This window comes from Acinonyx jubatus, chromosome A2 (genome assembly GCF_027475565.1).
Source record: "Acinonyx jubatus isolate Ajub_Pintada_27869175 chromosome A2, VMU_Ajub_asm_v1.0, whole genome shotgun sequence".
In the NCBI taxonomy this organism is placed as follows: Eukaryota; Metazoa; Chordata; class Mammalia; order Carnivora; family Felidae; genus Acinonyx; species Acinonyx jubatus.
The window spans coordinates 69,737,223-69,753,240 of record NC_069383.1 but is presented as its reverse complement, the minus strand read 5'-3'; the positions used below and the strand labels follow the sequence as shown (position 1 = coordinate 69,753,240).

General features: G+C 34.9%; 1 protein-coding gene and 1 long non-coding RNA gene across 18 annotated transcripts in view; one reads left to right on the top strand and one right to left on the bottom strand.

The window, feature by feature from the left end:
• The window catches only part of PPP1R9A (protein phosphatase 1 regulatory subunit 9A), a 323,631-nt gene that overhangs the window by 219,574 nt on the left and 88,039 nt on the right, over positions 1–16,018 (top strand). For 10 of the 17 annotated variants that reach the window (XM_027071911.2, XM_053218431.1, XM_027071909.2 and 7 more), the window contains 3 exons: positions 2,265–2,400; positions 6,291–6,353; positions 7,378–7,443. In XM_027071911.2, coding sequence (XP_026927712.1) covers positions 2,265–2,400; positions 6,291–6,353; positions 7,378–7,443 — 265 coding nt within the window. The remainder of the gene's footprint in view (positions 1–2,264; positions 2,401–6,290; positions 6,354–7,377; positions 7,444–16,018) is intronic. The other 7 variants (XM_053218438.1, XM_053218436.1, XM_053218443.1 and 4 more) reach the window with 3 other exon arrangements.
• Positions 4,439–14,320, bottom strand: LOC113603046 (uncharacterized). Its single transcript, XR_003424590.2, has 4 exons — positions 13,761–14,320; positions 13,578–13,668; positions 9,585–9,662; positions 4,439–5,725 (listed from the first exon to the last, which is right to left on the bottom strand). It is a non-coding gene; the product is annotated as an uncharacterized LOC113603046 (long non-coding RNA).

The window sequence follows — 16,018 nt, the reverse complement described above, 5'->3', positions numbered from 1 at the left end:
TGCATGGAAATTAATTTGAAAGATAATAAAGACATAAGATAAAATCAAAACATTAACCATTAACACTTCTAGAAGAAAAGAAAAATAGGAAAAATCTTAGCTATCTTAAATGAGGCAAAGATTTCTGAGGAAACAAAAGGGACAAATCTTTTAAAAAATGATAAATTGGACTTCCTTGAAAGACACAATTAAGAAAATTAAGAGGTAAACCACAGATTGGGAGAAGATAATAAATCAGACAGACAGATATACATGCATTATTTGTATGTATCTATGTGTATTTGTTATTTAGAGTATAGATAGATGAGGATATGCATCCAGAATATATAAGGAACCATTACAGCTCAATAGTAAAAAGCCAGACAACCAGTTTTTTTTTTAATTGGCAAAAGATTTGAAAAGGTATTTCACTGGAAAAGATATATGAATGGTCAAAAAGTGCATGAAAAGATACTCACATTATAATTGGTCATCAAAGCATTGGAAATTAAAACCATTATAAGGTTTAAAGTGTAAGGTTAAAAGATGAAACTAAGTGTTGATGAGGATGTAGAGCAACTGTAATTTTCATGCTTTGCTAGTAGGAATATAAAATGGTGCCACAACTTCGAAAACGCATTTAGCTATTTCTTTAAAAGCTGAGCATATACTACCATACAACATTAATTCCACTATTAGTTATTTGTCTAAGGGAGATGAAAATCCACGTCCCCACAAAGGTTTGCACACAAATGTCTACACTAACTTTGCCCATAATATCCAAAATGCAACTCGACTATCCATCAATAGAAGAATAGGTAAGCCAAATGTAGTACATCTGGTACCAGGAATAATAAAAAGGAATGAATTACTGATACTTGAAACAGCATGGATAAGTCTCCAAAACATTATGGGGAGCCAAAGAAGTGAGACACTCTGTGATTCCATTTTTATGAAACTATAGAAAAAACAAATCTAATATGGGCCCAGGGTGAGGAGGATTTACCAGAAAAGGAAATGGGATATTTTAGGTTGATAGACATTTTCTATATCTTTGTTTATGTGGTGATTACAGTTTTATACGTTAGTCAGACTTATCAAATTGCACCTTTAAAATAGATGTATTTTATTATGTGTAAATTATAGGATGAATAAGGATGGAAATTAGAGAAGTTACAAATTCTACTTACAGTTGATCCCCTAGGAAAAAAAGTCAAGTGATAAATGAGCACCTGAGCAAGATTTCAGAATCCTGTTTGAAACTACATAAAAATACTGCTATAAAGGCAATTACTAACATCTAAGTATAAAAATTTTGACTTTTAGTGCATTTGTACGGAGAATGGTGGTATATTTCATTTAAACTTATGATCAAACATAGCAATCTATTGTAATCAGAGGAAAGCATCAGTTCTAAGTATAGAAACAAGATTAAACAAAGAGACACATCCAAAATAATGAAATTAAATGATATATAGCAACTAAATCTAAATCATGTGTACTACTCATATATTTTTAGAAAAATAGCCATATATTAGTGTGAAAAGATGTAAAGAAGTGAATATGAATTTGTTGAGCCAGACACATAGTATTGATAAGGATGTATCATAAGTAACTGTAGCTTGCGATAAGTAAATGACTTCCCTTCTTTTTACCTTATACTTTTTTTCTTACAGTAATTAATATGAACAGATATTTCCTTTGTCCCTTTATTTCTTGAAACCACACCCTTCCTCATAGCGCCTCTTTCTCCAAAAGTGAATTTTCAAATTTATCACCTCTCCTTTAGTTTTTCTTTTCTTTCCCTTCTTTTTTGTATCTCCAAAGTTATAGTAACTTAGCAAAAGTTAATGCCCCTCTTCACTTACCCACCTAAGGCATGTTTTTGAAGCAGTTTTTGCATTGTAAAGAGGACAGTATTGTGGAAATGATTCTCAAGTCCAATTGTATGGGAAATTATGAGTTTGCTTCCACTTTGTAGGGCATCAAAAATGTATTAAGTACTGTAGAATGGATTACATCTCTTTTGTCTTCTCCCAAAGTAATTTGTTTATTGTCCTTTACCTTTCCCCTTTCTTTTCCTTTGGGCTGTGTCTGGAGTAACCTGCTCAGTTGCTCAGCGAACCTCCCCTTCCCGCCCAGGCATACCATTTAGAGTGCCTTGTGATATTATGTTCTTGAGCCTTGATGGACCATGATGAACTATCAAGCTTAGTTACTTTTTCTTAGCGCTCCTTTCTGCCTGGAGAGTCTTACTGTATTAGTCTCCTTTCACCTTCCTACAGATTTGTTATTGGGCGAGAAAAGCCAGGACAAGTGAGTGAGGTTGCCCAGTTGATAAGCCAGACGCTGGAACAAGAAAGGCGCCAGAGAGAGCTGCTGGAACAGCACTATGCCCAGTACGACGCCGACGATGATGAGGTAAGCAGTGCTTGCAAACATCCTTCCTGCCTTTCTTCCCACCGTGTTCCTACTTTACAAAACTCTTTTCCTGGAAAAAGTAGGATAGGTTTTTTGCAGTTTCTCAAGGAGAACGTGTCTACATTCAACTCCACAGAAAATAAATATTACTTACATTTGTTATTAACTGATGAATCAAGTAATGGTATCCTATTTACAGCATGAAGACTTTGGAGTCAAGGAAGTCCTCTTTGTGCTATTAAAAGAAATTCACTGAAACAAAAGAGCGAAAAAACCAAGATGCGAATGGTAGCTGTCTTTATTGTTGGAATTTGGTGATGTTCTCTCTCTGCTTTGTATTTTTTTTGATTTCCCCCCCAATTTTCTACAGTGAGTTTGTAATGCTTTTTGAAAAAAAAATGAGTAAACATTTTGATTGAAAAAAGACACACGCATACATGCACAAACATACACAGGAAAGTACTCAAAAATGCTGAGTGTTTTCAGGTTTCTTTTTTCCAGGAGAAGAAAGGTCTTTGGATCTGCTCACTGTGATTTGTGCTAACATAATGCAGAACAAAGCCTTTCCACCAGTATATATTCCTTAGAGTAGATACATATTGGAATAATTTTGCATCCTGCTCTCTGTAGAAGATCAAGTAAATGAATAGAAGCTAACCCCCAAGTGAAAATGGCTGTCTGGAACCCTTGTGCGTTATAATGTAATGCAGATGCTGGTCTATTTCTAATGTAAATGCCAAATGTACATTGATATAATGGGACAACATGCTTTATTATAAACATGTTTAAACATGCATGTGTTTCATATTGGCATGTCAAAAAATCCATCAATAATTTAATCATAGTATTTCATACTCCATAAACATAGTAAATATTCAGGTAAAACATATATTATTTATACCAGCTGATGTAAGGACAGTGCAACTTCTTATATTCAACCTCTGCTCATCTGAATATATTCTTTTTCCAGAGCTTTTTTTTTTTTTTTTTTGGTTTCTAGCCAGGACATAGTGAAGATTAATAAACAGACATTGAAATTTTACGTATTTTTAGTCTGGAATGTTTTAACCCAAATGTATATTAGTTTTTTATATGAGTGTAATTTAATGAGGATGTATTCTCCATTTATTATAGTAGAAAAGTAAAAGTGGTGCATCAGTTAACTTTTGACCAAAGAATAAACATTACAAAGTCTTCATGTGAATGAATTAGTCTCGTAGAATCTTATATAGTTGATTTAACTTTTCACTTTCAGAGTGCATTTGAAATGGCAAGTATTTTTTTTTATTCTGAGATATTACATATGAAAATGTTATTTTGGATTTAAAAACTAAAAAGCAAAAAAACCAATTTTGTCAGATATTTAAATTTTCATCTTACCTATTAGTCTTCAGTTCTCTGTGCTAGTGTTTTGTGTTTTATCAGAGACACTGATTTGGTTTGGCTGCAAGCCTGTTTTAGGATTGTAGAATCATTCTCTGCAGATTTGGTTTTTACCTGCTCATTCTGCTAGAAAGAATTTGGAGGTGAGGTTCGGGGCAGTTCTGATGATATCAAGTGGGGGAAGACGAGGAAGCCAGGCTTCCCAGGCTGTGGGCCTCAGTATCTTCGGCTTTAAGAGATTGGGCTAAAATTCTGAATTCTTTCTAGCTTTTACTGGTCCATGAATCTGTGAAATAAAACATCAAGTCTAACAAGGAAAGAGGTAAAATAAGATAGCTCTTTAAGGCTCTCCTAGTGAAAATTTTAGATCATGTGCTACATATTACATACTTCCAGTTATTTTGAGGAACTGATTCCATTCAGCCCCAAAAGTTTTCAACTCAGGCCCCTAAAGCTGTTTGCTTGATGTTAGATTTTCTCCAATTTGAGTAAATGCAAAATGAGTGTTTGTTACTCAACTTTTATACCTAAGAGCACATCATAAAGATTTTTTTTTTGTTTGCCTAGTTTTTTTTTAAAGAAAGCAAAGTTGATTGTCACCTAAGCAGGTATTTTTCAGGACTAAGGAAGGTAAATAAATATTCAGTGCCTGGCACTTTGCAAGGTGCATTTCCCTGGATGATTTCATATAATCTTTACAGCACACAGAAGAGACTTTTTTTTTCTAAAAATGAGGCAAACAAAGCAAATGAGGCTTTTTCTAGTCATACAGCCAGTAGTTGGCAGATTTAGTATGGGAATAGAGTCTTCCTGTCTCCAAAGTTGGGACTTTTTACAACACTTTGCTGTTTTTGAATGGAGTGGGCTGATGGGTCTGTCTTTGTTCAGGCACACACAGAATAACTGGGGAACAAGAGATGTTGGAAGGAGGATTCCTGTTTCGAGTGATGGAGTTTCTTGTAATACTTAGGTTATGTGATTCTTTATTCCGTATTTCTAATAATGGGGGAATCAAGTGCTTGAAGAATTAATCTTATTCTAGGTAGATAATCCCTAAGTATCCTGTGAAGACAGGACTTTAGAGAAGAATAATTGAGTATATGATTTTGTTTTTTAAATTAGAGTTTACCTCTAGGTTAAACTTTTTCTTTTGTCTTCAAGTTGTAGAAATAGAAATCAGATGCTTGCTACTATGTTATTCCAAGTAACCTTCACTTTACTGAAAAGGTCAAGGAGTCTTTTTCTTTGTCTCTTTCTCATGCTCCTCTCTGACTTATAATTCTCCCTTTCTTGTGTGTTGCCAAAACATGCTCAGTTAAAACCAACTGTTAATTTTCTGTGCATAGGAGAAATGAAGCTGTACAAATAATGAAAATCCACTCTTGCGTAAATATTTTATCTCCTTGATTTAATTTTTTTACTAATAGTACCAAATAGTGTTAAATCAATTTAAGTGGTATGCCCCTATTTTTTATTTACTCTCTCCCTCTTTGTTAATGAAAAGTAAAATGGTCAACAGACATAATGAAGGTGAGAAGGACCAATATTGGTTATCCAGTGGGTAAATGGTCCTTGAATAACTGAGTTAATTTTATATGTAATTGAACAATGTATTGATTTACACATCATTGTTAATTCTGAATTGTGTAATCAATCACTTGGCTTCTCACTTTTCTTATCATTTATGGAATCATCTTGTGATTTCAAAGTTAGAATAATTTTTATTTCACAATATCCCCTGTGACATTCCCTGGGCCAGCCAGGAAAACCTCTAATTAAATGCAAGACAACCGAGTTCATCCAACTAATTTCCAGAGCCAGCGCTTAGATCAGCATTGTCTACTGAAGGATAGATAGCTTCTGGTTTGGGTCAAATCATCCAAGGTTGATTCTAACTTGGAACTTGTCACATTGACAGAGGGGAGTTGCTTGCTTGAATTGCCTATGGGGAAAACATTGCAATGTGAGAAATATATCCTGAAATTGTAAAAGTACAGTAGTTCTCTATCAAAACCATATTTAGGATTAAGAATACCTCATCATGTATAGTGTGTGCTTGCATATAGCTGTTTTAATGCTTTAGGAAATTATAAGTGGTAATTCAGCAGAATTCAAAATTTATAGATAATTCCCAAACTTTATTGAAATCTCTGCTCTTTATGATTTTTTCCCGAATATTTAAACCAGAAGAGTTTAAAGTAAGCAAACAACCAAATCAATTTTAATTTACATTCCTGTTTCTGGTTACTCTCTGTTAAACATTGTGATAAAAAAAATAAATAAATAAAAAGGGCTCTGCCTGAAGAGCAGAGAAGAGTAAAAGCCTGAAGAGTAAAGGGTAGGATCCTGTAAAGAAGAGGAAGATTAAATCTGAATAACTGAAATATAGATCTGAATATATCTGTAATTAGCAACTGCATTTCTGAATAATAGAATTATTGTTCATTTCTTTTTCTTTCTTTCTTTCTTTCTTTTTTTCTTTCTTTCTTTCTTTAACAATCTGGAAGGTAACGATGGAGGATTTCAGTAAGCCCCTCACACAGTCAACACTATCCCACGAAATTCTGGGGGTATGGTAAATTTTTCAACTAGATTTTAATTTTCAATAACAAATTTAATCTCCTGTCATACTCCACAACTATCAATGTCTAGCCTTTCAATGGTGGGATGATGTAATTTTGATATATGTTTTGTGTAACATGGGTCATGTATGTAAATTGTAGGTAGATGTTTCTATCCAAGATCACTATGCAATGTGAAATACAGTTGGGCTCAGACTAGAAATGAAGTATGAACTGGTGCTGTACCACTTTTTTGAATTAAGAAATACCTATGGTCGTTCACATTCAAATAAACTATTTTACATGCACTTTGCAATTATATGATTATTTTGGTTTGCTTCTTTAAATATACTCTTAAAATATTATGTTTATTACATTTTAAAATCTTAGATTATAGGTGTTATTTCAGAGTCTCTTCGGGCAGTAGTTTATAACAAGGTTAATCATCACTCTAGAAACCGAGGCTCCTTCTCTTAAAGCATAATTTAATCTCACTTCCATAATTTTTTTCATTACTGGAATTAATATCATTATAACTATATCATGAGAACAGTAGTTTAGTTTTTAGAATCTTTTAAAGTACTGAATATGATTTAGAGCAGCTGCCTACATGGATATGCATTTTTATTGCTTGTGTTAACATTAATAACATTAATAATTAGAGACAGAAATATAGTAGAATCTATGGTTTGCATAAGTGTTGAATGATTTATAAGAATATAATTTTTAGGTGAAAAGTATTACAGGGATAACATTAAATTTGACTCCTGCTGTTTGCTGTTCCTGGTTGGAAACAGCTTATGTTGTGTGAAAAAGAGATTGCAGTTACTATGGATGGCCTTTAAATAATGTGGATTGAGTTTATACTGTTCTTAATGTTGAGAACCTATGAGTGGGGGGCATTCTCTCAGTTCTCAAACGTTTGTGTTATAGCAGGCACCAGAACTTCAGTGTTTTTTCTGTCCTTTATCATTAGGCTGCTCTCTTTAATAGGGAAAAAGCCTTCTTTAATTTTTGTTGTCAACTGTTTTAGAACACTGTGGCTGAATTGCAAGGAGTGTCTGGCAACTGCAATAACAATAACAACTATTTCCTTAAGGTTTGTTTTTTTTTGGTGGAAAATAATGCTTACCTGTACTTTTCTGCTTCCTGTGTGAAATTAAATATTCTATGTGTCTTATTAACTAGCTGTGTGCTCAGAAGAACTCTAGAGCCGTGTGTTTTCTATGTTGAATGATAGTTGGAGAAATTATCATTTGAAAAATAATATTTAATTCTGAAATATAGCACGTATTACAGGTACAGGTTCTGCAAGTTGGACTCAATCCTTAACGTTTAACCATGGATGTTTTTAACCCTTAACACTTTAAGTATTTTGTAATTTATATTAAAGGGGAAGAAAAAGATACCCAATAACAAGGCTGTATAATGTTTATACAATACAGTGTTTTTAAATCCAATGTTGTTATTTTAGAAAATAATCTTTGGATATAGAGTTTTTAATTTTTCAAAAAACTAAATGCACAGTATCTTTAAATTATACAAGTACTTATTTGCATGATTTACACAGTGGACATAGGAAAATGTCTAAAAACGTATTACACTTCAAGTGACAAAATAATTCTCACTATCTTTAGCTGCTAGTAACAGAAATGGGAGAGCTTAAAAATGGAAGTCAAGTATGTTTAAAGTGGAGATTGGATTATGGTGATAAGAGGAGCCTGAAGAATAGGAGAAATATAAGACCTTTTTAACAACTTGTTTATAGACTCCAATTTGGATCTTTAAAACCATTAAATTTCATTACACCCTTTAGTTTGTGATCCCCAGATCTACAGTACTGGTCGTTGTCATTGAAACCTAGAATCATAAGATGCTTGGAAAACATTTAGATGAAGATTGTATCCATGCTTGATCTAGCCTAAGCAGTGTAAACGTATACACACACACACACACACACACACACACACACACACACACCATCTCCTGGAGTTAGACATCCTCCTATACTCGAAAGATCTTCTTTAGAAATATATTCTTTGTATGTGAAAAAATTATTATTTATAATATTGAGCACAGACAGGAAGATGGATGGTGTCAAGGGAAGATAGAGGTTAAAATAGAAACCTTTGCCTAAATATTGTCATCTTTTTTGTAGCTTATTTTCTTTATTTTATCATAATGCAAGTGATTTGAATATCTTCATGTTATTTTCTTTCCAACTATCACATTGTGATGATATTTATTCATGAGTGAGTTACAAAATACTAAATAAACTCTATCAAATTTTCTATGCCATTAAATTCCTCTGAGAATATAGACTTTGTACATCCTAGAAATCATGCTAGAACAATTCTATAGTACAATGACGAACAGGCTTTGCAGTGTTAGAGATGTCACAGAAATAACAGGAATGACAATATTTTTCCAACTTTAAGAATATTTATAAGTTGAATATAATTTTATACCAAAAAGTTATAGAATATAAAAAGGCACCACTGGAGACGGGCCTTATCAACCTTACTGTCCAGTGGGCCCGAGGGATCCTGTGGCTTCTCCATGCCTCTGCTCCTTCTCTCTTCTCTTCCTGGAATGCCATTCCCTGCACTCATTCTTGGTTGCCCTTGTATGCCCAGTGATCCTGTTTACTTTTCAGGGCTCAGTTTAGGTTTCATGTGTCTTCTCTACAAAGCCTTCTTAGACTGTCTCAGCTGGGCTGGGGCCCCTTTTCTGTATGAGTCAATAGTACTGCACATCTCTCTCTACCATTATTTACCCATAAATATCCCCCACTAGTTTATAATCTCTTCAGTAACAGGTTTCAATAGCTGGTTGATTTTTAATACATACCAGCCTGAGCCTAGCGCTGGGCAGATTAGAGGAAGCCAAGAAATTGAACTGAATTGAATCACTCAAAGGATGTTAAGATGAAAATTGGAGAATAGAGTTAAATGAGGAGAATAAAATTTAGTTAGGAGCATAATCTGAAATAAGGAGGCAAGACTGGCGTAGAGTACATGGGAAAAGGATTGTCAAACCTGGCAAGACTAGAGATTAGAGATAGGGACTGAGGAATAATCTGTACTTGTCCTTTGGCATTTGGGATTTAGCACCTTTCTGTGGGATTTTACCTCCACGTTTTAATTGTTTTGAAAGAACGTGAATTTGCAAGAAGACCTTGTCTCTATCACACTGCACCAAAATTGCACATAAAACCAGAAAAAAAATGAATATACATACTTCATTCCTTGAAAATCTTTGGACTTTAGCAGTAAGAATTTGGTCACTCACATTGACATGACCTCTTTTTAGTCATAACTGCGTAAACATAAAATAGAAACAGAGTAGTTGAAATGGCCTAAGTGATGTCAAGATCAATATTGCATAGATAGCCATCTTCTCTTATTTTGCCCAATAGCCATCAATCATAGAAATCTCTTTTCTTCAGCAGTAAGAACTAAATGGTAACCTGGACCAAAGACCAGTATTTCGAAGCAGCTTTATTATGGAGTTTAGTAGGTCTGATAAGTATTACATTTATTTGAAGCTGATACTGATGCATGTAAGGGTAGTCGTAAAAACTCTTAATGGATTTCTGAAATTCCAGGTCTTAAAGAGATTAAAAAATTATCTTATTGACATAAAATTGACAGAGTAAAATGTATGGATCTTTAGTATATAATTTGACTTTTTATCATTATATATTCATATTCATATATTAGCATCAGTGTTAATGAGGGATAATTTATATACAATAAAATGCACCAATTGTAAATGTATTTATGTAGATAGGCAGTTCCATGAATAACCACCACCACAATCAAGATACAGAACATTTTCATGACCTCAAATAATTTTCTTATAGAACTTTGCAGTTACTCTCAGCCCAAACCAAGTATCTATCTGTTTTCTAACATTATAGATTAATTTTGTCAATCCTAGAATGTCATTTGAACAGAATCATAAAGTACACACTTCTCAATATCTGGCTTCTTTCACTTTCATAATGTTATATTTATTGTAAGTATTCTGCATATTATGATGAGACTGTAATTGATACTGCTTTGAGTTACAGTAGACAAAGCCCAGGGCCTACCCAAAGTGGGATGTCCAATTGGAAACCCCCATCGTGAAGCTTGAGTCCCACGGACTACACTACTATATAAGATGAAAATAAAATCTAAACTCCACTATGTGAGAAACTACCTTGTTAAACCTTGGTACTGGATAGAAGGGACGAAAAAATTTTTCCTGAGACATGTTGATCACAGCAACCTGAATTTATGCTACCTTTAAGAGAAAAAAAAAATACCCTTTATCGAGTATTCATCTTCAATCAAAGCCTAAATGTTAAAGTTTCAAAAAAATGAGCTTACAGTTTCAAAGTACAAATCACCATGAGTAACAGACAACAGAAGAGGGTGGGTGCAGGGAGGAAGTAAAAAGGGAAGGGAGAAAAAAGGAGAAAGGAAAAAAAGATAAGATCCCAATTATTTTATCAATTATATCAAACTGGAACCGGTGTCTCCAGTCCTGTATAACTTCTTCCAGAGGACAAAAATGAAAGTAGAACAACTCTGATACTAGGAATATAGTAAAACCTTGAGGGTGTGAGATGTATGAGGTAATGAGGTATAACCTTGGTACCAAACCATATGATGATGATAAAGAAGACTTACAGGCCTATCCTATTCATAAAACAATGCAAAAAGAAAAAGCCTAAATAAGATATTGACAAATCATATCCAAGAACATTTAAAAGAGAGATTATGGTGACATAGAGTTTAGCCAGTAACGCAAGTATGGTTTCATATTTGAACATCAGTCACTACTTGCATTTGACATCATACTAGAAGGCGAGAAGTAAAATACATTGGAAAAAAAGAAATACATTGAAGAAGAAAAAATAAAACTTTTTTTTAAGTTTTATTAATTTATTTTTTGAGAGAGAGAGAGAGAGAGAGAGAGAGAGAGACAGTGTGAGTGGGGGAGGGGTAGAGAGAGAGGGAGACAAAGAATCCCAAGCAGGCTCCGTGCTGCCAATGCAGAGTCCAATGTTTGGCTCAAACCCACGAAGCCACGAGATCATGACCTGAGCCGAAACGAAGAGTCTGACACTTAACCAACTGAGCCACCCAGGTTGCCCCAAGAAATGAAACTGTTATTATTGCAGGTGATGTGATTATCTATTTGGAAAACCTCAAATATACCTAAAGATCAATTACTAAAATTGTAAGATTTTAGCAAATTTGCTGGGCATATAATTAATATAAAATATAGCATGTATTTCAATGTGTCTACAGAGAGAGGATATAACTTATAAATTATTAATTCCTTTGGTAAAAGGCAAGACCTTGCCTAATAAAACATAGGCAAAACCCTCAGGGAAAAATTTTATTGAAATATATTAAAGAAGGCTTATATGAAAGGGAAAAGAAGCCTTATTCATGGATTAGAAGACTCAGTAGTTTAATTGAGTCAATTTTCTCTAAGTAGATTTATACATTCAATGCAATGCCAGTGAAAAGAATTATAAAGAATTTAAAAATAGAATTTGGTAAGCTATTGCTGCAATCCATAGGAAATCCGAACAATGCACCAGGAAAAAAAAGTAACATTTCACATGCTTTAGAAGAGAGATATTTATTACTAAGCTGTAGAAATTTAGTCCCTGGAGCAAAAGAAGGAACAAGTTGGTCAAGGAGTCCGGAAGCAGTCCCTCACATACATGAAAATTGGATTAGTCATGCAGATCACACTCCAGGTGAGCTGGGGAATGTTAGGCTTCTTAGTGAAGAGAAAACAGTGTAGTTGCAATCCCCAATCTCAGTCTGTATCTAAAAATTCACTCCAGGTGGATCAACTATTTACATGCAAAAAGAAAATTTAGAAGACACTGTAGAAGACTATCTTTATGACCTCACTGTAAGAAATGTTTCTACACAAAACACCTAAGAAAGCAAAACTATAAAGGAAAGGATTGAGACAATTGTATTAAAATTAAGAACTTCTGTTCATCAGAAGAATACCTTTATGAAAGCAAAAAGGCAGACCAGAGGCTGGAAGAAAATGTTTGAAAAATAAATAAGTGAAAGAGAGTCATATAAAAAGTACTTCTGTGAGCCAATAAGAAAAGAATAGCATTGGCTTTAATGATCATGTCATAGAAGAGGAAACCTCAGTGGCCAATGAACATATGAAAAGATGCCTGAACCTATTAGCAATCAGGATGTAAAAATTAAAAACCAAAATGAAATACCATTTGATAGCTACTGAATTGATTTAAATGGAATATTTTAAGTTTTGGTGAGGATGTGGAGTAAAAGGAACTTTTATTCTCTGCACACAGGAATATTCATCGGCCCGTCCACCTTGAAAAACAATTTGACATTATCTAGTAAGGTTGACTTCTTCTAAACACTTAGTAAAAGTCTTATATACATGAACTGTAAGAATTGTTCTAATACTTTTCTTATAAGAGAAAAAAATTGGACGCAACTGCTATGTCTACCAACAAGAGAATGGGCAAAAATACTGTGGTGTATTCTTACAGTGGAATGATGTACAGAAGTGGTTTCAGCAATCCCATGGCAACTCGTAGAATCTCAGGGACATACCATTCAACATAAAAAAAGCCACAGAAGAATACAATAGAATTCCACTTATATGAAGTTTAGAACCATTAAAAACAAATGATACATTGTTTTGCTATACGTAATATGATAAAACTGAAGAAAAACCAAGAATGATAAAATCCAGCAGGATTACTTTGAAGGGCAAGCAACTAAAACAGGAAAGCACACACAAGAGGACTCTACAATGTGGTGATACTGCTCCTTTTCTTGTACTGGGTTGTTCATTGGTAGTGGCTTTATCTTTATTCATATACTGTCTATATGTTTTGTAAATATTCTGTCAACTCAGTATTTAATGAAAAATTAATATCTGCCATGGGCAGTTCTTGCATTTAGCCGTTATATGGATACAAAATGACTCCGACCTAGTTCCTGCTCCCCAGCATTTACAAAATAACCCTACAACTCTGTCTCAAACTTGCCTCAATGTGACAATCTCATGGTACTTCTTTAAAATTACACATTTCCCCGCCCCGCCTCAGACCTAGTGAAACAGAATATGCATTGTAGCAGGCCTCGGATTATGGGCGTTTGTGGGAAGGAGTTAGCTGCGATCATAGCTGGAGTTGTCCAGCCTAAAGATGCCAGGAAAACTGACCTCTGAGTCCTGGTGTTGCAGGACTTTGTCAGAAAGAATTGCTGCCACGAACCACCAGACAGCCGTGAGGAAAGGAGTAGACTTATTCTCTCTGAAAGGAAATTGTAAAATCGAGCTAGTGTTTATCATCAATTCATAGGTAATCCATAGAAGTGCCATCAATGATGTTTGTATTGATTTTACCTTTTCATTTCTATAACTCCTGGTTAGCATTTTTGCAATCATATGCATCACTTTGTATTTTCCAAGATTCAATTAGTTGTAGAATTATAGAATTATTAAAGTAATCGTATAACATGTGCCACTTTGGTTCCTGTAGTTGTTCTCTTCTGCAGATTATAAATTCAGGGAAATACAAATCTCTCTGTCCCTTCCCACAGTTCTGCTGGCATCAGAATAAGCGCTTCATTGTTTCCTTGGCAAGTAAAATGAAACTCAAGGAAGGCTGCCAATTTGAAATTGCAGTGTGACATTTGAATTACAGAGGTCTACTTTGGTCTGTTGACTGTTTAATTCTGGATCTCAGTGGGAAAAAATAGGAATCTTTAGTTCCCTCCTCATATAGAATATATTTATCAGGGACTTAAAGACAGTGGCCTTATATATTAGTGAGTAGGTAGCATTTGTTAAGAGGAATTGAATTAGGAATATTGACTCGTGGAAAAATATAGTTTATACTCCCAAGAAGCTCACTATTTTGTTTTGGAAACAGTAAATATATATGGTAAAGAATTTAAAGCACTTTCAAGGCAACCTGTCAAAAGGCTAGATAAGCATAGTGTAAAAGAATCATCACAGTGAAGGATGTACAAAATAAAAGTATGAATTTAGATTTGTGGTGTTAATTTTTATTTGCAAGAAGTTTTTTGTGGTTTTTGTTTGTTTTCTGTAACCTAGAAGTTGGGTCAATATTGGATATGTTCAAGAAGTAAAAAGACCAGTTTACCTGCAGGCAGAGTATGTGGAAAGGTATACTAGTTGGACCGTCTTTAAAAAGGTAAATTGGACAATATTTTAGGGACTTTAAAAATCAGCTGAATTTCTAGACTTCTTTTCCCATTAATAATTGGGAAACAATTCTCCATGAGACCTTCATATTTCTGAGGCACTGAATGCCCTTTGTTCTGGACTATCCAGTGTTTGTGTAGTGAACAGTCTTAGAAGGTACAGGTAGTCTTCTCCCCTGGAGCAAGGGTGGTAACGTTGCCTGTTATAAAAGATGCAGGTTACCTAGCTCAGGGTTCCTCTCCACACACACCTGCCTATGCAGGTATCATCCAGCCTTCTTCTCAGCACTCTTTGGAAATTGGGGTTTGAGGAATCAGCACAAAAATATGTCTGTGTCAACTAGTACAAAGACCTATTCTGGGTTAGAAGAACGTTCTGACCTTGGTCGGACCACAGTCCTAGAGAAACACACTGACATCTAGCTTGAAAGGAAGGGATTTTCAATTGTCACACTCAGGAGCCTGGGAAATCCTTAAGAGCTTTAGTGAGTTCAGTGTGGAGGTTATGAAGCAAGGCATATTATGCTAATTAAGGAGAAATAGCAACAGTCGGGCTGCCTCGTGACTCAGCCCCTCCTGCAGTTTATTATGCCAGCTGTAGTCATTCAGACAGTACAAGGTCTCAAAGTATTTTGTGGTGCATCTTAGTTGCTATAGAGGAATATCAGTATTGTCCCTGTCAGGAAGAGATCTTTGAGACAGACAAACTCCTATGGAAAATCATCCATAAATATTTGGATCCTAACTGGTCTACCATGCTGATGAAAGTAACCTGCTGGAGAATGAGAAAGTGTCCCACAACAATCTAGCTAAATTCTTTTTTTTTTTTTATTTTTTTTAACGTTTATTTATTTTCGAGACAGAGACAGACAGAGCATGAACGGGGGAGGGTCAAAGAGAAGGAGACACAGAATCTGAAACAGGCTCCAGGCTCTGAGCCGTCAGCCCAGAGCCCGACGTGGGGCTCAAACTCATGGACTGCGAGATCGTGACCTGAGTTAAAGTCGGACACTTAACTGACTGAGCCACCCAGGCGCCCCAACTAAATTCTTATAGTCAGTCTCACCACGTTGGAAAACTTCCCCATTCCTTATGTTCTAACCAAACCAAACTTAGGATTGGACTCCAGGTTGAGATAGCGCCCATAACAGTTCCTGCTATGGGAGTCAAAACTGTGACTGCTGGGTCAAAGACTCCCCAAAGCTAACTGGGTTGTATCAGTAATGACATACAGTGCTTTACATATTGCTTTAGGTGGTAGACATTGGAAGATTGGTTAAACCAGGAGTAACCACCGCACTGCTCAAAACTGAAAATAAATGTGCTTTATTAGTGACACAGGGCTGCCCTCTGCCTCTACGCCCCTTGATACCTCCCCTTTCTAACACAAACTCAGCTGCTGTAAGGAGGAAGGTGATTAGGGATCAGGCTGAG